The following is a 21,575-nucleotide window of genomic DNA, read 5'->3' on the forward strand; positions in this document are numbered from 1 at the left end:
TCAAATGATTTTATCGAGACCTCAGCTGCAAAATATGTTTTATCTTATCCTGAAGACTTGGGTGAAGATACTGTCACCAATTTGTTGATAATAGTGCCAAGCTACAAGTATTCAAAGGCTAAAAAAAATGTCAAGTTCCCTATAATTCCCCTAACTAGTGCTGACCAGGGTCCTAATATTTTATACTGAGGAGTGGCTATCTCAGCAGAGGTATCTTCCAGTACTTCACACTCACTAACTAGAAAAAAACCCCAACCTAATAATTTAAGTTCCAAGCAACGCACAATGAGGTTTTGTTTCAGCGGTAAAGCCCTTTAAAATCACAGTAATATAAATTAAGCATTGCCATTATCACTTGTTTTCTAATAATACGCTTCATACATCTTGAGGCGGTTGTAAAATAAATTATTTTGAAGATATTCCTGTTTAAATGCAACTTTTAGGGATAAAATACTATAATTAAATATAATAAAACTTCATTGATATTTTTTTACTCTGTAGAGCCAAGTGATCATCGATGTTTCACTTAATGAAGTTTATTGAAATAAAATATACATTTTTGGAAAAAAAAAAATTTTTTTTTTCTACTTACTTTCAATTAGCACTTTTCTGCCAGTCCAATTGTCTTTAATAACTTGAATATTTCCATAGTGTGCATCACTGAAGAATATGCGGTTTGTGCCCCTTCCCTTCAGGCTGTAGTCAAAAGCCAGAGCGATGACGTTTTTGAAGTACTCCGGATTTTCATATGGCCTTATCGGTGAATTCAGGTTGGTTTCATCGGAAAGGTGGATGCTTTTTAGTATGGTCCTTCCTGAGTACAACAGGTAACCTTCATGCCTCAGGCAACTAATCCCATCTTCTGCAAGATATCCATGTGCACAAGCACACGTTCTCCGCGCGTTGCCACGATAAAGGCAAAGCTGGTGACACCCACCGTTATTCTTGGCACACACATTGGTGCCTGTAAAAAAACACAACAAAAATCTACCGTTTCGTAAATATAAATACAATTAGCTAGCTCAAATAAAAATGAAATCTTATGTGTTCTAAGAATTCTTCTCTTACAAATCATTTGCGTAATATTCACAAGTAAAACAAAGGGTAAAAGGCGGTAAAGAGAGTTACTTTAAGCACAACCTGAAGATAATTTTAGAGAATGCAATTAATTAGCAAATATAATTAATGTCCTTCTCAAATCACAACAGTATTTATTTTATTAAGAAAAAAAAAGATAAAATGGGTTATTCCTCCATAATTAACTGAAGACTTAAAAACCATTTCAAGTGCTTTGAAAGATTTTCAAAATTTTTTTTAAAACACCTGTTACTGGCAAAATGTCAAATTTAGGTACCATCAGAATACAGTACTGCTTTTAGACAACTTCTATCAAAATGAATAATATGTATTGACAGGTACAAAACTGTGTCAATCGAATTCTCTGTTTTTAATGAAGAAATTTCCTAACATCTTGTTCCAAATTTCTTTAAAACCTGATTTTAAAAACTTACTCCCTGACAACTGCACACCATTAAGAAATCATTGTCAAATTAGTAACTGCACTTGTTGCAAGCAATAAAATTACAGTAATAGTCAATAATTAGGAGCTATTTTTCTTTGTCTTTTTTTTCCTTTTTACTAGATATGAATTACTCTTATAGTTAGTTTAGATAATTTAGTTTCTGTTTCTGACAGCACTTTCCATGCAACAACACAGTTCTCTCAGTAGAGTCATTTTCCCTTTTCTGAAAGTTTTCCACATAATGAAGGAGAATAAAACATTTTAAATAGACTCTTTTCAGGTACAAAACCATAATAATTGTTGGGGAATAGGTAGTGTCTGAAAGTACTGTTGATTGTATTTTTTAACTGCTACATTTCAACCTGAAAATACTTTTAAGAAAGGATAATGGTGAATGAGAGCTAGCTTGTTCTTAAAACTACAGAGATTGAATTTTGTTTTCCTAGGCAAAATTCCATGAGATATGGTCCTCTGGAGTCACGTAAAAACATATGGAGATTTAGCTGTATACATTCTCCCATAAAGTTTGCTTTAAACTTTCTTTAAAAGTTTTCTTAGGCTAGAAAGGTTAATATCTGTTTGGAAGGATGAAAGGTTGAGAAGAGAAAGGAAAACATATCGACAGGATCCTCAAGTTTCTAAAGTCTCTTTGAAAACATCAATGCTTCCACCCTTCACCAGCTGCAAATATCTTTAAAAATGGCCAATTCTAGAACCAGTGTAATTAGGGCATGTCCTTGCACACATGTAAAATAGTACTGAGGGATAGGAATCACTTTTCAAGTAGCACTGCAGGACTGGCTCATCAGAAAGGGTAAAACAGGTGTTTGAAAAAAAAAAAACCAATCATCACAATCAGCAAAGGTGGTTGGGGGTTTTGTTTGGGCTTCTTTCCAGTTTGTTTGGGTCTATGTTTTAATAACAGAAGGTCAGGAAGCTCTCTTATCCCATTTTTTTTTTAAACATAAGTTTTAACTACTAATTTCAATAAACTTAAAAAATATATGTAATCATGTGATACAGAAAAACATTCCAAAAAGGATTTTTCACCTGTTTTTTCCCTTTTGTCCTTCTGGCTCACTGACATCCCCTCCCAATGACATTAATCATTTGTACCCTAGTAAAATTCGAAAAATGTATTAAAAATCATTCAGTTATGTTTTTCAAACTAACAGTAGCAGATTTTTAGCCTCAATAATCCAAGTGATCATGCCTATTAAGTTATCAATAAAAATCATTCATCATTATCCCACTTTTCTGTTTTCCTAATTCTATATACAGAATATATAGAGAATATATTCTATAATATAAAGCCCTTCCAAGCAAGCAGACATTAACTATTTCCAGCCTAGTTAACAGAAATGGGGAATTTTTGTGTGTATTTTTTTTTAATCCATAAAGTACGATGCCTGGTACATGCAGATATTCTTAGTAAAATTAATATCCATATGTTTGTAAATTAATTTTTCTAAAAAATACTTAAAGTTTAAAAAAGGAAAGTTTTTCTTATTGTTAAATATGTTTTCTTTCAAAAGACAGATTTATTTTACATGTCATATTTGATGCCATTATTTAGGAAAGATTTATGTAAAAGAAACAATCTTTGGGTATATAAGTCTGTGATTCAAGCAAATTTTGAACACTACCAACACCAGAAATATACTGGTATTAAAAAAATTATTTTGTATTGCAGTAACTCTTTTTCTCTCTCTTTTACAGTATATTTATAGAACATTTTGTCTGGATGGTCTGGTAGCAGTTTGTTCTGAGTAAATCATCATCTAACCACCTTTTCGCAATAAGACAAGTTTTTCAAGGTCTCCTCAAAACCAGAATTTTAGAAGTAAAAAGACATTCAAAGCAAGATGATTCTTAGTCAGGGTAGTGGAAAATAAAATTTTATTTTATTATATTTTAAAAATTTTATTTATTATGATACCTATGGTACCATAGGTATCATAAATCACAGAAAATATATAATAACTTTCGTCACTTGAGTTTGCTAAACTAATTGAATATAAAGGAAATCTGATTATTTACAAGGTCTCTTCCCACAGGAAAAAAAAAAAAAGGACTCAAATCCAAGTAATTTTAGCAAATAAATATTGGAGACAGAGAGGCTGGGAATTTCTAGTAAGAAAAAATTCTGATTTGCTTTCCACCAGAAATCTAAAATAGTCTTAGATTACTACTCTGTAAAGCACAGTTCAAGGTCCCTCATTGCTAAGACTGTCTTTTGTTATTTAAAAACAAAACAAAACAAAAAACATCAAACCTGGAATGATAGGAAGTGTTTTGGTTTTAGATTTTCTGTTTAAAACACTCGGAAGAATTTTAGTAGAATTTGTGCTCTATGTTTTCTTTAGTACAATAATTTTAGTTAAAAAAATACCTCAAGAGGAAAAAGTGGAGATAAAATCATTGATTACTTTTTTTTTTTTTGGTAATGCTTCAATATACATAAAAAGTAGCAGGTGATATTAAAACAATTAATAGCATCCTTAAGAACAGCCAACCTTTCTCTCGTGCTCTATTAAAGACTTTCACTTCCTTCAGGTTTATTCCAAGGCCAGTCCTCATGGTCACAGCATCCGTGGCCTCATTCTTGTGGCCTCTTCTAATAGAGCCATTTGCATGTGCTCTGCCAAAAAAGTTGAAGATGTCTCATCAACAATCCTCAACTAATTCACAGCGAACAAATGACTGAAGAGCAGTGGAGAGTTCACCTAACAGGCGGTGTAGAAACCTGTTCTCATCTCTAGATGCTCATGAGCTTGAGCTTTCAGCATCACAACAGCCCATTCTTTGGAAATCGCACAGGTTTCTGGGATCTGCTCTGTGACCTTGCTAAGGAATGGCTAATCCTACAAAGGTGAAGCACCTGGCACTGAAATAACATTTTCAGACTTAAAATACTTATGAAAAATAAATTACCTGTCAGACCAGTAGATGTAAGCTCCAAACACCGCAACTGAAAACATATCCACATTGCTCCCTGACAGCACAATCTCCCGATTCCCTCCACTCTCAAGGTCAATTCTTTCTATCTTGTCGGTACGAGCATCACACCAATATAATTTATTTTCCTGAAGATTAATTTTAAAGGAAACATCAACAGTCTTGTCCAAGTATTTAATTAAAGAGTTATTTAGATTACATCAAAGCGGAACACCAGCTGGCTTTAATGAAACGTAACAAATACTGCACATTTTAACACACTCTGGAAGAGAGAGGAACTCACCTCGTAGTCGATGGAAATCCCGTTAGGCCATGCAATCCCCAGGCTCACAAGGACAACCTTCTCAGACCCATCCAAGCGTGCCCTGCCTATGCAAGGAGTCTGTCCCCACTCTGTCCAAAACAAATACCTAAAATATTGCAGAAATCACCAGTTAAAATTTAAAACAGTTTAAAGCAGGAGCTGCAAATATGTAATACCATACTTCAGTTGCAAGTTAAATACACTATTACCATTAAATGGGTGCTTAGAAACATGATAAGTACTTAAACATAATAAGGTTCATGTCTCTAAATAATCTTAAGAAATTAAATGCATCATAATACTTGTTTAATAGAACACTTAGGATTTTTTTGCAAATGATGCAAAGAAGAAGTTCTTAAAACTGTACTTGATCAATCAATATGAAATTCTATTCCTTAAAGAATTTAGCTGTGTTGGAAAAATAAAAGCAAATTAAAAAAAAAATACTGGAACAGAAGCTCTTGCATTTAATTATCACTAACAAATGAGATAATACATGAGATGTATGTCTAACTTTAAAATGTTTTAAATATGAAGCAATGAGCAGCACTGTGGGAAATGGTAGCACAAAGGGACTTTATTTGAGAAGAAAATATTTTTCAAATTCTGACAAATGCTTGTGGGAAGAATTTTCATCTTGCTTATCTAATTTTGTGTTTCCATACACTTACTGGCACACTAACATCACTAATTTGGGATAAGGTGCTTGATCAAACTTCTCCTTTGACCTGCTACTTCTCAATCAGGTATAACAAAGGAGGCCAGTTAATCTGCACAGAACACTTTCTTTACTGAACAGTAACCTATGGAATAGCTTTATTGGAATATCTATGTGATTACAAATACATATATGTATACAAATATGTTAAAATATATCATAAACACACAAAAATAACATTTTTCTGAGGAAAAAATATCTTTCTAAGATAATTGAGGCCTTGCATAATATTAATTGCATAAAGAGAAGGATTTCCATAGCAAATATTCATAGAACCCACTAAATCTTTGTTTAGTAATATACTGTACACAAAGTGAACAGAATGTATAAGACCATTCTCCACTGCTTTCCTCTGTGTGGAGCGTAGGCATTACTTGGTTTTCAAAGATTATAAAAGTCTTCTGGGCACTGCTAAGCAGTTCTCTCCCTGTTTCTGGTGTCATCACTATGCCAACCTGTAGTTAAGTAGCTGTATTTGATTGGATGACTGCAGATATGTGAAATGATGAGGAATAAAAATGTGATAAGGGAGTAAAAATATGGATACCATCATTTTCTTATCAAATTTAGCTTCTGAAACATTGCTCATCTTACTTTGGCTCTCATTGTAGGGCTTTCTGACTTTAAGAATAACTAATCTGTTCTCATACTTCTTGACAGAACAAACCATGATATTTATACTAACTACAAAACTTATACTACCTTACAAAATTGAACTGCAAAATTAGCTAAGTTAAAAATATGTTTGAGAAATGGTAAAATAGACATTACTAACCAGCTGGATATCAACAATCACTGCTTCAGTTTAACACAACTTTAACTAGACTAGTAACAGCACCTCTAAACAGAAATGAACTTGCTTTCAGGCATCTAATTAGAGGTACTTTCTTAACACAAGACATGAACTAAGTGTTGAATACAGAATGGCAGACATTCGAAATACTTGAATTAAACTTTCCATAGTCTTTCCTTAGACTCGCTACTCTGAGCAGAAAAAAAAATGATACCCATAATTAGCAGGTTAAATTTAAAACGCTCCAAAGAAAATCCTGAATAGCTGCCAAAAATATAAGGCAAGTTATTAATTACTCCCTTAGAGAATTAATGATTATAAATACATTAATATATCAACTTACACAAACCATTAACTAGTATTGAAAAATGTTATCTTCCCACATCTTGAAAGTTCTGGGAAATACCAACTAAAATACTTGTTTCATGGACCTGTGTAGGCAGCAACATGCTATGGATAGAACTGATGTACATACTGTGATGATAGAATAACTATGACTCAACTTATTTCAGAACTATTCCTTGTATAAATTATGCAGCTGACACGGAGATGCAAGGGGTGGAAATTTGATGCTGGAATAGAATCTTCAAAAAATCTTCTTTGGAAAAAATTCAAGCAGTTTAAGCTCCTCCCACCCCCAACCCCTAAACACAAATGCAATTCCTAAATGTTTGTTAAAGGAGGCATCTTACAAGTTTCACTATGAGCTTAATTCCCTGTTTCAATCTCAATTCTGAGCTTGATCAGAAAACTATTATTACATTAGAAAAAAGTCAGGCATGTGTATATTACATGAATAAATACACCTGATGAGGGACAAAGACACCCTTTTGTAGGGCTACACATTCTTCACCTTCTTCCTCAGTGACAATAAATAATGTCACCAACCAGCTGAACGTTGCCTGCTTCACATCTTGGTATAACTGGCAGATTCAACATGATCTAATAAGTGTTATTTTCCCCTCTATTCTTATAGCTGTCAACTCAAGCTTCAAGAGAAATGCACAATGTGAAGTCAGGGCAAGGGGAGGGAGGAATACCTTTGAAAGTTTCGCCTCATAAAGGGAAAGAGATATGACAATAATGCAAAGGGTATAAAGGCCTTAATCTTCCCACAGAAAGGCATAGCTGTACTTGCCTATTTGTACTTCCCATTGCTATCCTTCTCCTGAAGAAACTTTGACTGGAGATATCTCAGGTTATCATTTTGTGGCACAATATTATAAAATAGATGAAGTTTACCCTTCTTCACAGAAGATACATCAAACTTGTAAAACACTTACTTATTTGTTGTCCTCTCTTCTTCCTGAAGTTTTATAAACAATCCCCTTGCCATGGGCAGGGACACATTCCACTAAACCAGGTTTTTCAGAACCCCCTCGCCCAGCCTGGTCTTGAACAACTCAGGGACAGGGAGTTTTGGTAGTTTTGGATCTGGAAGGGAACACTACATTCCCTATTTCTGTCAGTGCTTCAGTGCAGTCCCTGCCCTCAACAATCAGCTGGATGAATTTTTGCCAAGCAGTTCAGTTTTGCCAATACTTACTCTCCTACCCACATGCTTCATCTCATATGACTTTCATCTACCCTGGGCTTGCTACCCCTTGGTTGCTGTAATGGGATGCTACATGAAACAGAAGTTTATACTGACCAAGGATTACACTGTTCTGCCATTTCATCACGACACTGAGGTCCTTCATAAGCTCCTGTGCCTTCCTTGGCTTTGCTGGAAACTTCAGAATGGATTTAAGCATGCTTTCAAGCAACATCCAAACTTCAGATGAAATGATTTCCTTGCAAAATAAAAACTATTTTGCACAGAAATTGCAGTATGTCATGAATACAGAGAGCAATGAAAAAAGTCTTCATGTGTCAAGAGTAACACTTCCTTCCACCTGTGCTTATCTACAATGCAATAGTTTCCAATATAACCCTTTGGATTTAAATAAATATTTATCTATTAGAGCAAAGGATTCCATTTGCTTATCTTAAATGTTAGGTATTGGCATGCAAACTTTAAAGACAATGCAAGTAGTCATGGTCATGTTACCCTTTTTCTGGGTGTACTGCGATAGATCTTGGCTGGTCCAAGCCCTGGGATATAATCACATATCGGAACGAGCCATTCAGCCTGGCAACTTCAATTAAGTTGAAGCCATGATCAGTCCAGTATATGTTACCTGGGAAAAGCACATTGAAGTTACTGCAGGAAGAAAAGACCACGTAAAAAGCGTTTAATTAACCATGTAAGTGAGGACCAGAAACTAACTCCTGTATTTCCATTTACATGTGTCTTATACTTGTTATTAATAGTCCTATTCAGCCTTCTATTGTAGAGTTTAAACTGTATTTATGGTCGTCACCATTGAAACCGTCCATCTAAGGAGCAGCATCCAAGACATACAAATAATGTTCAGACATGTGCAATACTAGAAATAAGAACTGAAAGTAAACCAATTTAATTAATCTTGAGCTGAAGATGCAAGGGTGTACTGTCAGAAATAACAACATGTCCTGAAGCAGGTTCAGACCTACCTGCTATCCAGTCCACTGCAATGCCTTCAACTCTTCCCAAACCATTTGTAACAATGTCTTCTTTCCATGTTTGGTCTCGCTTAGATCTACTAATTTTGTTGAAACCCATGTCTGTCCAATAGATTGTATCATTTCCTACAAAGTACGTGGCAAGGATTCTTAGATTAATTCAGGTACTTCAGTTCAAATATTGATATCAGTTACAGTGAAAACTGCTAATTACAACTTCATTAATATGATTCAGAGTAAGCAGAATAAGGGTATCAAAACTATCAGCTTTAACTTCTCCTCCCTTTTATTAAATTTTATTTTAAAAATTCTGTCAAAATTCCAAGTTTTACATTGTTTGTTTAGTACTACACTTATAGCACAATTAGGGCCATGAAAACAGATGCTAAAAATCTCTGCTAAAAATCACAATAAATATGCTGTCTTTACTTTTTTCCTAGTGGAATAAATGTTAAAAAACCCCATACTATTGTGTTTATTTATCAACATTCCAAAATATTTAGGAGTCTGAAAAACAACAGCATAAAACTGCCTATACAGTTTTTCCCCTCAGTAACCATATAGGTTAAATTACTAGGAAAATAAAGTGATATTTCAGAATGATAAACTGTTAAAAGAATGAAATATTTGATCTACAATTCAGCTTTTATTTTAAATGTCCTGACAAGCTTTGACTGTTTTGTTTGTTTGTTTTTGGTTTTTTTGGTTAGGGTTTTGTTTTTGTGGGGTTTTTTTTGTTTTGGTTTGTTTGGTTTGGTTTTTGTTTGGTTTTTTGTTTGTTTGGTTTTGGTTTGTTTTTTTTTTTTTGGTGTTTCAAGGCATCTCAGGTGTCTTCCCTGCCATTCTGCTGCAATGGTTGTCCACAAGGTAGAGGGAGAGACCACTATGGCCATTTAAACTCATCAGACTGAGAACTTAGGGTGGCCCAAGCACAGACCTGCACTCCCCTCTGCTGCACACAGTAACCTCAATAAAGAGATGGAGAAAACAAAGTGAAAAAGTCTCTCAAGCAGAATTGTCTCTATTTCCACTGCAACTCCCATTCTGCTTTCAAAGTCATCAGCTTGGGACGTCCTGAGTGAGCTATTTTGCCTGGGAAAGCCATTGCCCAGAGATATCAAATAATACCTGCTCCTTCTTTATTTTTTCATACTTTGTATATCTGCTTTTAATTCCATAACAGAGTGTGAGTGTCTTTATAGAAGTATTACTTATATACATACAAATATTTTATATCTACTAAAAATAAATATAAAACGCTTTATATCTACTAACCCTATATATACACCTATGTACATATATGTATGTGTGTGTAAATCTATATATATATATACATACACAGAGATAGATAGATAGATAGATACAGATGATATAGATATGATATAGAAGAGAAAAACAAAACTTACACAAATAATCAGATTTGAGACCAAACCAGATTGGTACCTGCAAGAATTTTAGCCACACCACCGATAAAGCAAATGACAAGTTCTGACTCTCAAGCAAGTCAAACAAATATGGGAGTCATGTATTTTGCTGCTTATTTCAAATGAGTATAAAATTACATACATCTCAATACTAGCTGCATACACATTCAACAATAAGATACAGATCTATGGTTGGATACAAGTGTATGCAAAGTATCCTGCAGTGCAACACAAGATATGGAATTGCTACAAGGTCTTTTCTGAAAACACATAGTTAATAAAGAAAAAAACCCACAAATCTATTATGTTTATCAACTAGATAAGACACCCTACAAATGAATTTCATGTATTTCATATTCCAGGTTAATTCATCTCCATAAAAATAAACCCCTCTGTATTCAGACCCTGACTATTGAAGTCAGTCATGCGAGCAAGAAACCACATAACAGCTTTGAAACTGTTATAAGAACACAGAGATCTCTGTGGTTTCACTTTCATGACTAAATCGTAATGAATGTAGCACAACATTGTAGTGTTGTTTTCTTAATTAATGCTTTTCAGCAAACACTGAAAATTAGTTCCATTTAATGCATTGGTATTTTGCCAGTAAAACTGTGTAACCCAAAATTCAACATATAAACTGTTTACTGAATATTACCTCTTTTCTCCTCCAATCAGCCCAAGCTTTGAAGTACAGAGTACACCCCCCCCAGCATGTGAAATAATTATTTCAACAAATGCACATCTAGTAGTGAATTATTTTTACTTTTATATGTTGAGTTTCCTGGAACAACATCAACAGGAAGAAACAATGAGCATTTGCCTGACATACTGTGAAAAGGCCTTCAGCAGCAGGGAAGAATCAGTGCCGTGATCTTTAACAACACAGAAATGAAAGGCTTCTAGGATCACACTCTGTTTTATAAACCTGTGTCTTAAAAAAAACACTGGCAACCCTACTCCTCCATTGCCTCTGAAGAGTCCAAGGGTCAAAACTACTCTTAGTTCTTTAATTAGAATTTAGAAGTATCAAAACACAGGCTGAAAAAAGGTGCATGTATCTTCCAGCTCGTTCATGTCTGCAAAAAACGTTGCCATAAGCCTTTTTATTATGTAATACTTTCTGCATATGTTAATCTATTTTAGCCACTTTGCATATCTAAACATTACTGAGAGTAGATCAAAATTTGGGAATGCTTCCTGAATAAGAAAGAAATGAAGAAACATTCGCTAAGTGGAGAAAAAAAAACAACCCCAAGAAGAAATCTGAAAGTACCTCCACTTGCCTTCTGAATCATATTTGAGGTTTTAGGAGTGAATTTATAAAATTCAATGTAATATATCAAAATGAGAAAAACAGTTGGGTTTTAAGCTGAAATGCAGTTAAAAGCTGTATTATAACTTTTTATAACCCACTATCCCCTTGTGATTTCACTGCTGCACACTATTTACATCCATGTTTCATAATGCATTTGTCACTGTCAAGTGTGTTCATGTTCCCTGTGCTGTAACTGATCATAGGCAGGCTGGAAAACCTCACTCAGTTTTATCCCCCCTCAAATCTCCTTTTTCCCAAAAGCCAAAAAAACCCCTATTATTCCAAAATATTAGTTTGATATTGATTAGTGAAGGCCAAATAAAACTCTTTAAAGTAGGATCGCACATCTTATAAGTAGACTATGCTAAAGGAAAATCCCAACCCAAAAAATACAAGATGTAAAATCGCCAATAAAATCCTCCTATGGGTGGAATGGTAGAAATGCCTGTTCCTCAGGCTGTCAGACTACCTGCCTCTAGAATGAAGAAACAGATACAGAGCTGGCCTGTACCCTGCAGGGAAGTGGCTGAGCTGTGCTGGACAGGAACTAAACTATTCCAACTCAGTTGTCAAAACCACCTGCTGGCAACAACACATAGGACTAAGAAAATTCCATGGAAAAAATGGCATAACAGGAGCAAGCCGTTTTCTGTTAAAAAAGAACTATTGAAACCTGCTTTCCTACAGACTGATGACCACTTTCTGTAAAACCACCAGTCTCCTACTCGAGTTCTCAGTGATGACTCCACTGAAAAACAGCAGCTAGTGCTGCCAGCACAATCTACATATGAATAATGTATGTTTTCATATTTAGTGTAAAATGCAAAATCTCTTTGGTTAACACTGTATCATAATCAACTTCTAATTCTTTTAAATGCAGATGTAACAACTTGGAAGGTTTGAAAACGGAAGGTTATTTCATTCATGAGAACAATATACAATTTTTACCATCCATACAACAAATTGCACCTAATATTTACCTGCATGGAAGTCTATGCCCACAGCAAATGAAGTCCCAGATATAGGCATTAAAGCATCCATTTTATCATTTGGATCAAGAGGGATTCCTCTAATTCCTTCATGAACAGAGTACATGAGAAACGATTCGATACCTATGGGAAAGATAAAGTAGCCAGTGAGAGCAAAGTAAAGACTTTCTCAATTAGCAGGATTTGAGGAGCTAACATGCACTAGACATAGTTTTCCAATAACTGCTCCATTGTTTTCCAAATTGATAACTCTATCTCTTTGAAAGAAACATCCATGAGTTATGATGGTGCATTTCTAATTAAATGATAAACGCTGTCTTATAAAGAGAAGGGAATCACTGTCCATTTTGAACACCACCTTATAATCAGGTAATTATCAGTAATGAAAATTAAAACTTAATTTTTTTTTTTAATAATAAGAGATGTAAGAATATTTTCAGTGTATATCTGTACTTTCTGTACTTATTCAGCAAGAGACAATTTTAAAAAACTTGTGGAAAGTGGGACTGTAAATTGTTTTTGAGGCATGCAATTCACCTCACCCTCAGTCATGTACATTTCCTTTACAGAGAAGAGAAGAATATATCACTGTGTATTTGATGACCAGCGCAGTTGATGACTTTTAAATGTCTACTTTCATGTTAGATTAATCACACTCCATATGCACCTATTTCTATTAGGCAGGAATAAATGTTACTGTGTGGAGGCCTTGTTATGTAGTAATTCTCAGGAATTACTTAGTCCTAATAAATGGGAGCAAATAATATTCTGTTTATAAAGCTATAAGGCACCTTGACCATAAGGTTGTTTTGTATTATTCAGGCACAAAGTAAGGCTTTGTCTGTAAGCTATGCAAGCTATTTTTTGCCAACTCAAATGGACAAAAGTTTAATAAAAAAAATTAATTAAAAAATTCAGCCTTCACTTTATATTAAGAGCAATACAATAGGATGAGATATCCAACAATTCAGATACAGTAGCCTATAATTTAGTTTAAAGATAAGGTATATGACCTTGAGCAAATATTTACTGCCATTAATAATGGCTCAAATGGTCTGAGTTTCCACAAAAATCTGTGCAGTACTGAATAATGCAACTAAAAGCTGAATTTAATTCTGTCCTCACCACAAGAGACATTCTTCTGTTCCTGCTTCAATCAGGCATATTAAGTATAGTTATTCAACTTGAAGCAAATAAATGAAGTTTATTTACTCATTACAACGTTCCCATAAAACTTGAGCTAATTAAAATAAATACTGAAGGCAATACTTTTACCTTTGCAAGCCATGCGGTTTTTCTGAAGGTTGTAGCCCACTGTACACACACAAGTCCTGGTGGTTTCTGATGTTGGTAAGCAAAGCTGGGAACATCCACCATTGTTTAATTGACAGGAATTGCTGCCTGTAACGCGGTGGGAGAAGAGACAAGAGGAAGCAAAACTTGACTAAAAACGAGTGTTGTCACTGATATATTATTATTACCAAAATAAAATTTTGTTCAGTTAACTTCTTGAAAAAATTGAGATATGCATAACGTGTTTCATATATTCATACACCCTTCCATGCTTCACATCTGCAGCATTTTATCCACACATTTTCCTTCAGATTATAAAATAACTCAGTTCTCTAAAAAACCTGCCTATTTTAAAGTAAAAGGTTATGAAAAACCTGTAAATACATTAAGTTTGGACTGGTAACAATGAAATCTCACTGACATTAGTCTAGAAGGTCTATCTTATTCTAGATCATGAGCAGATCATTGATCATACCTTATTCATTCATCAAGTGTTATATTAACCTTGTTATCTTCATGAGCAGCATTTTTCAGTATATTTAAGATACATTATGAAGTGATCCCACAAATCCATGCTCCTACTACTTAATACAATATTTACTTTTAAGTAATAGATGAACATTTTAAAAAAAGATTTAAATAAGATTTATAGCAAACATAATACACAACACACTAAACACAGATCAGAAATTTGAAGAATGAGTTATGGAGAAACATCGAAATCCACTAAGACATTCAAGGAATTAGTTGATTACAAGTTATCAAGCCCACAAGAATCAGAGAGCAACTTGTCACATTTCTTTCTGCATTCCTAATTTTGAAGTAGAAAACATTTCTTCACCTAAAATCACAGAAGCTTTTTCTATGCAGCAGGCACCCAGTACTGCTACACATTCAGGCACCTATGAGCTATTTGTATGTCTCCATGGTTGGGAATTAAAGCATTTTAAATTGATAGAAACATTACAGAATGCCTAAGTTTGTATTATTAATTGTTCCATCACACTTAAAGCTAAGGGTCAGGCTAGCAAAGCACTTTTTGTGTTTCCCAGATTAGGTAAAAGGGCAAATGTTCCCAGAAGTGCTTAATGGGGAACTGGATGCGCTCCATTTATAGACTACTTTTTGCAGAAACCACCCTGTGTTCTTCTGGAAGCTTCTCCACAAAATCATAGAATCCCAGAATGGTTTGGGTCTGAATGGACCTTAAAGCTCATCTCCTCCCAACTCTCCTGCCATGGGCATGGACACCTTCCACTAGACAAGGTTGCTCAGAGCCCTGTCCAACCTGGCCTTGAACATCTCCATGGATGGGGAGCCCACAATAAAATGAAATAATTCATTTCATAGATTCCACCCTCATCACTTTTAGTAACTGGAATCAGAAATAAGCTCCTTCTGAAAGCAACTCACAAATGTTTTCATCACCAATCTCCAAATTCATAAAACTGTGAGCATGACACCAAACTACAAAAATTACCCCCCTCCGTTTTTCTGCTGCCTCACTTTTGATTACTGTCAATTCTGTCAACTTAGATGAATTAAACCATGTTTCAAAATAGATAATGAAGAATATTAATGAATTCTCTCATAATACTTCACTTAAAATTTCAATAATTTGAGTTGAGTACACATGCTAAGCCTGTTTTCTGACTAAAAATTTAAAACTCTCTAAAAGAACTTCAAACTTCACTATAGTGTGAACATTAGATAAATTAAAATACATCAGGCAGATATGTTCATTCAATTATCCTATTATATTCCATAATTTATTTTAAAACAAAGTATTTTTACCAATACAATGTATTTTATCACTGAACCATAATGAAAGTAGTATTATTTTCTTCTAGCCACATTTGGAGAATAACACGAGAACAGATACTGTGCACTCTAAAGGTTGGTTAAACATATTTAAAATGTAACCTACCTTGTTGTGCTGCTTTATCATACACTTTCATGTGTACAACACCTGAAGTTTTGTTTCTCAGGACAGTTGGGTTTCTTCCATCTTTTTTATTGCAGGTTCCAATCTGAGCCAAGTTCTGGTCTGCCCACCAAAGCTTTTTATCTGTAAAATTTTCAAATTTTAGAAATCAAAAGGATCACTAGCAAATTACATATGGTTGAAGCCTAAGGTGGAAAAAAGTTTCTGAGGTTAATTCTTGGATCAATTTTAAGGAAAATTGCTTTAAGAGGTTATAGAGAGAATCTGAAGATTGTGGGTTGTTAAGATTCTGCAGACATGAAAACAGTCTTCACCAATTCCACTTTTGCTGCGATAATTGTTGATTTAAGGCTACTGATATAGAAAATCCTAAATTAAAATGCCTCATTTTCCACATATACATGGAAATTCTAGTGACTTTAGGGAAGAAATTCATTTTCACAAGCGAACAAAATTGCTTGTAATGCTTAAACACATTTTTCATTAAAAACAAATTACAATCGGTAACTAAGAAATCACCAAAAAAAAAATTCATATCAGGCTCTGCCTCCCAGTGATTCAGAATTAAAGTTTCAGAGGTTTGATACCAAACTCAAACTTCAGTGAAACTCTGATTGTCCTTGTCACATGAGTCTTCCTTTCTGGAGTCCACACAGATGTACGATGAGATGGTCTCAGTGTTCCAGCTCGACAAGCAGATGTGGTGCTTGGGGTCATGGTTTAGTGGTGGACTTGGTAGAGTTGGGTTAACTGTTCAGCTCGATGATCTTAAAGATCTTTTCCAACATTAGTAAATGTTTCACATCCCACAACAAGTTTCTTGGTCTCTGTTTCTCATTTTATTCGAGTGCCAGAAACCCCTCCCCAAGTCCTTACTCTCTTCACAAGACTTCGACCCTACCATGACCCCCTTCCAGCTCATTGTGGGTTATCAGTTTCTCTTTAACCCCATATTACCTCAGACCAGCTTGACCAACAGTCTCAGGGGCAACACAACATAATTCTTGTGTGTTCAATTAATTACAAATAGGAAAAGAGAAGAAGGAAAAGAAATTATAGCAGTGATTTGATTTCAACTCTGTCTTGGGTTTGTTACGTGTATTTTCAAACCGGAATGATGTAATGGTAGTACATGAACAGGACATTTTTTTGGGTTACTGACAAAATACTGCCCTGCAGTAAGTTAACATTTCACTCATGACTACATTATTAACTACTGTGAGATACAATCTCAGAGCTATGTCCTGCACAAAAATTATGAATATTACTTATTTTTATCCTTAAAATAGCTACGTATCTTTTAAACATCTAAATGAAACAATTAAATGGGGCAAGTCTGTATAATTGCAAGTTAAACATCACCAGCATTTTAATTTCAGACAGAAAAAGTTATTATAGAAGATGAACCAAAAGTAAAGCTGTAGACTGAAAACTTTTAACCTCCAGGAACACTGTGTTCCCAACAAATATTGCGTATTAATTTCACTTTTACCTAAATTTATTTTCAGTTAAATGAAATTTTTTGCCAATGCTGCAGTTTTAATTTTTCAATAACTAATTCATAGAGCCACACAGTTGAGTGTTTCAAGACAGAAACTGCAGGTCTAAAAAAATAATTTCCACTGCAGTAACTGTAAAAAGTTACAGCAGAAAAGAAACACTGTGAAAATATCAAGGAAAAAAAAAAGTAAACTCTTCACAGGTATATGATAAGACCACAGTCTACAGATTGAAAATATTAAGATTTGGAGACACAAATGGAACTCTCAATTTAAATTTGGGTAAAATTTAAAGAAAATCTATCACCCTATGCACGCAAAGGTACTAGAATTGACTGAGTAAAAACATCACTGTGTGATATCAGCCAATTAGTAGTAGATTGCATCTGATCATTCCTTTATCAGAAACTCCTTAGAACAAAAATTTCCCGCACTCAATTTTGATGATGTCAATTATAACAAAAAGGCACATGCAAGATAAGATTAGAAAAGTGACTCTGTGCTATAACCCATACATGACATATGGGAATTGGACTTTTTTTTTTCCTCTCCTTTAGATGGTAACACCCAATCCAAATGGTCTAGACATTTTAAATTAAATATTTGTGTGTGAAGAAGTTTTCATTCTTCACAACCTCTATTTGACCACGAATCAGAATGGCCCACTAAATACTTTTGGGCACTTCTTTAATGTTTTGTGCAAAACACAAACTTTGGCCATGGTTTCAACACCTGACATTGGCTGACTTGCCCGTCTCCTTTGGCAAAGGAAAGCAACGAGACCCCCAAAAACCAACTTGTTGTATTGTTTTACCAAGAGCTGAAGGCATGGCATGTGCTTAATCAAGAAGTTCAATAAGCAATAATTATGTACACCACAAATAGTTTCATTTCTTCCTTTTGTTGTTAGCACAGAGTCAAAATCACTTCTATATGAGCAGCTGAATGTTCCACCAGGTTCCTCTTCCTGAGATACTCAATGAGACCACATCTTCAGGAACAGTTAACAGGATCTAAACAATTTCCATCAATGATGTCAGACATTTCACATCAGAGAGTTGTTCTCCTTTCATGACAGAAGAAACAGCACTGGATAAACCCTTTAATAATCCTTAATGTACTTGACTGTGCCTACAGAGGTGGAGTAGTCTCCTACATGACCGATGCCCTTAAAAAGGACAAATCACAACAATTCATCAGTGAATCCTGAAAATACTTCTCAAAATTATTATTTTATTTTCTTCTTCCACCCTTGGCAACCCCACACCTGGATAAAGATTTAAATAAAAATGTAGCTTATGAAATCTTACTGAATTAACTGTTTATTCTTCTTTAGCACAGAGGCTTTATGATGCACTATGAGTTTTAGGAGACAAGGATAGAGGAGGAGAATTAAATGAGAAGGTTCATGCAAATCCTGACTTTTCAGGTATACTGGAAAAAAAAAACCCTACAAAATTCTCCCCCCAAAAAAACCACAAAAAAACCCCACAAAAACAATTCCCAAAAAATAAAAACTATTACCAAACCAAAGAAAATACTAAACTAAAAAAACACAAATCAACCAAAAAAACCACCAAACCCACCTCCACGAATTCTGAAGTAAAGACACTTTGAGGTCAAATCTCTTATGACTATCTGCTAAAAGAGTGGTAAATTATGCCCTAAGACCTAAAAAAATGCATCTTTTAGTTGTTCAGACTCTGCTGGGTGGCCAACATACACAAGTCGCATACCAAAAAGACCCCAACATGTTACATAGAGATTTTTGACAATAATTCTAAGCAAAATTTGGCTTTCTCTCTCCATTTTTGATATATTCTGTCAGTAGATAACTCATCTACGATTTCTGGTATGAATTAATCTATTTCTATATTAATTTTAAAATATAGTAGATGTTTTAAACAAAAGCCCACTTGACTTTAGCATAAAGACAACTTGCTCTACAAACTAGAAAAGGAACAACACTATTTTGAACCTTCAAATATCAAACATTTATGTGCTTGATTATGCTAATAAGAGTGTTGTTTGATCACTAATTACAATCCTGTTGCTGAAACTAGGTTATAATATATATTAAAATAGTTGTATTTATCCATTCTGTTGGTTAATTAGCATTAAGCACGGCAACATATTGGGAAACAGCAATTTCAAATGCCAAAAATTGCTACACCAGCATTGTGGACAGTCCTTTGGAGATTTCAAGCAGTTCTCTGAATGCAAATTTTGATGGGCCATTAGTTTTCATTAATGGTGGTTTGAGTATTTATGGAAGACAACTATGTACTGCACTTAAAACTGGGCAAATTGCCTGGATATATTTCACATATTAATGGTAATGTAATGAATGGAGTTATGGCAATTAGATGACTGATGACTTGGAAAATTAAGGTGTGTGTATTTGAAGTTTCCTGATCTAAGCAGCCCCTTTCACTTTGCAATTACATCCAGCAAAGTCACAGCTCCCACCCTTTGAGTTACTGGAAAAAGCTTTCTGGTGTTACTTTTGAAACATTATTTAGGATAAAACGAAAGTCAAACAACCAGTGTATCAGCTAACTACATGACAAAAGTAAATGTCAGCATGAATATATTTTGGAAATATGAACCCACATTTTCTGTCTAAAATGAAATACTGTAATTGTTGCTTTCTGTTTTGATTGCTTGATAATACACCTTGATGGTTATATTATATATAGTTTGTGTTCAAAAGGCATTGTTCTAATACCTGAACACCCATTGAAAAGCTATTATGTACATCTGATTTTGTTGTATTGCTGATGGAATTTTTTTAACATGAATTTCAACAGAAATAGCACTTACACATAAAATCATTCACTACTTGAAGTTATTCTATTTCATACTAAAAAACCCAACCAATCCACAACAAATTATATCCTCATTATACAGTCTACACAATCTACATCATATTCCTACTTTTCAGAGATATGAGATGAATTTTGTGGGTTTGTGTAAATTGTATTTCTGTGAGGACCTGATACAAAATCCAATCAAATGCCTCCAACAAAACTGCTGACAGAAGTCTTCAGCATCCACTTCTTCTCAGCCAAAAACTTACAGTAACTAATCAATACTAAGCAATGCTCAGATTATGATTCAGAGCCATATATCATTCAAGAAAGAACACCCCAGTTTGGAAACACATCAGATATTGCTGTTACTTCCTTTGCAATTCAAATCTTGTAATATAATGACTCTGCTCACCAACCCAGAAACACAGTTCTCATCACAAAGGTAAATTTCCAAACAGTTTCAGTTACAGTCCAGGAACCATTTTCACTGAGTAACTTGGAAGGCAGGAGAAGAGACTCCATGCAGAATGCCAAATGTATCTTTATGATTTGATCACATTCAAGACATTGGCTACCAGGAAAACTGCTAAAACCAGTTACTAAATGATACATTAAACTCAAACCTTAAGACAAGTTTAGGAAGCATTTTTGTATCATTGAAAAGAGCTTTACTGTATAAGAAAATCAGAGATTCTCTCACATGGAACATCTTGAATTTCAAAGCAGTGGATATATTTAATATCAACTTGTAAATGTTGTCAGCAGCAGGTGTTGAAAATTATGCAGGGTATAGGGTGCTGTGAATCAGATAAGCTTCTGAAATACCAGAATGAACTCCAGAGGTTTTAGAAGAAAATAAAATGGAAAACTAACATAGTAGCAGAAGAAAGTTACCACTGACCAAATGTAAGACATTAAATAGTGGGAGGTACTAGACAGAGCATTCACGTGCTTTTTAATGATAGATTGACAAAAAATGTCTGATGTTGCATGCATTGACACTTCACATAGTGAATGTGTATTTGAAGAAAAAGTGGGAAGAACAGCAAAGCAAATATGTCTTCATGGATTTACAGCAACTGCTTTGTAATAGAGAATGGCAACAGTAAAAGCATTTTTTGTATGATTAACTGCACGGAAAAATGGTAATTTTGTATATATTCAAATGCTTTACTTTCAAGTGGAATATAATTTTCATCACATCTACATCATGCTCAAAACAATGTAGCAAAAGCAGGCACCAAAAGACTAGGAATTTTGCTCAGCATATGGAAAAGGAAGGATGACTGACACTACTGAGTTGAAAACCAATAAAAGAAAGAACCAAAATACAGAAAGATGTGAATTATATATCTTGTTTCCCTTTCCCTTAAGGATAAACCTGACAGCTATTTTGGCACCAGCTTGTTTGCTAACATTATGTTTTCATGTCTTACCATTACCTTCTATAAGCTC

The 21,575-nt window shown here is 34.4% G+C and overlaps 1 protein-coding gene across 7 annotated transcripts in view; it reads right to left on the reverse strand.

Moving 5' to 3' along the window:
• The window catches only part of LRP1B (LDL receptor related protein 1B), a 670,422-nt gene that overhangs the window by 150,423 nt on the left and 498,424 nt on the right, over positions 1-21,575 (reverse strand). For all 7 annotated transcript variants that reach the window (XM_050339267.1, XM_050339266.1, XM_050339263.1 and 4 more), the window contains 9 exons: positions 15,791-15,931; positions 13,846-13,971; positions 12,562-12,693; positions 8,831-8,965; positions 8,346-8,475; positions 4,764-4,890; positions 4,457-4,608; positions 4,039-4,163; positions 593-964 (listed from right to left, as the gene is read on the reverse strand). In XM_050339267.1, the coding sequence (XP_050195224.1) occupies positions 593-964; positions 4,039-4,163; positions 4,457-4,608; positions 4,764-4,890; positions 8,346-8,475; positions 8,831-8,965; positions 12,562-12,693; positions 13,846-13,971; positions 15,791-15,931 (1,440 nt within the window). The remainder of the gene's footprint in view (positions 1-592; positions 965-4,038; positions 4,164-4,456; positions 4,609-4,763; positions 4,891-8,345; positions 8,476-8,830; positions 8,966-12,561; positions 12,694-13,845; positions 13,972-15,790; positions 15,932-21,575) is intronic.

The sequence above is a fragment of the Myiozetetes cayanensis genome, unplaced genomic scaffold (genome assembly GCF_022539395.1).
Source record: "Myiozetetes cayanensis isolate MyiCay16 unplaced genomic scaffold, myiCay2020 scf9, whole genome shotgun sequence".
In the NCBI taxonomy this organism is placed as follows: domain Eukaryota; kingdom Metazoa; phylum Chordata; class Aves; order Passeriformes; family Tyrannidae; genus Myiozetetes; species Myiozetetes cayanensis.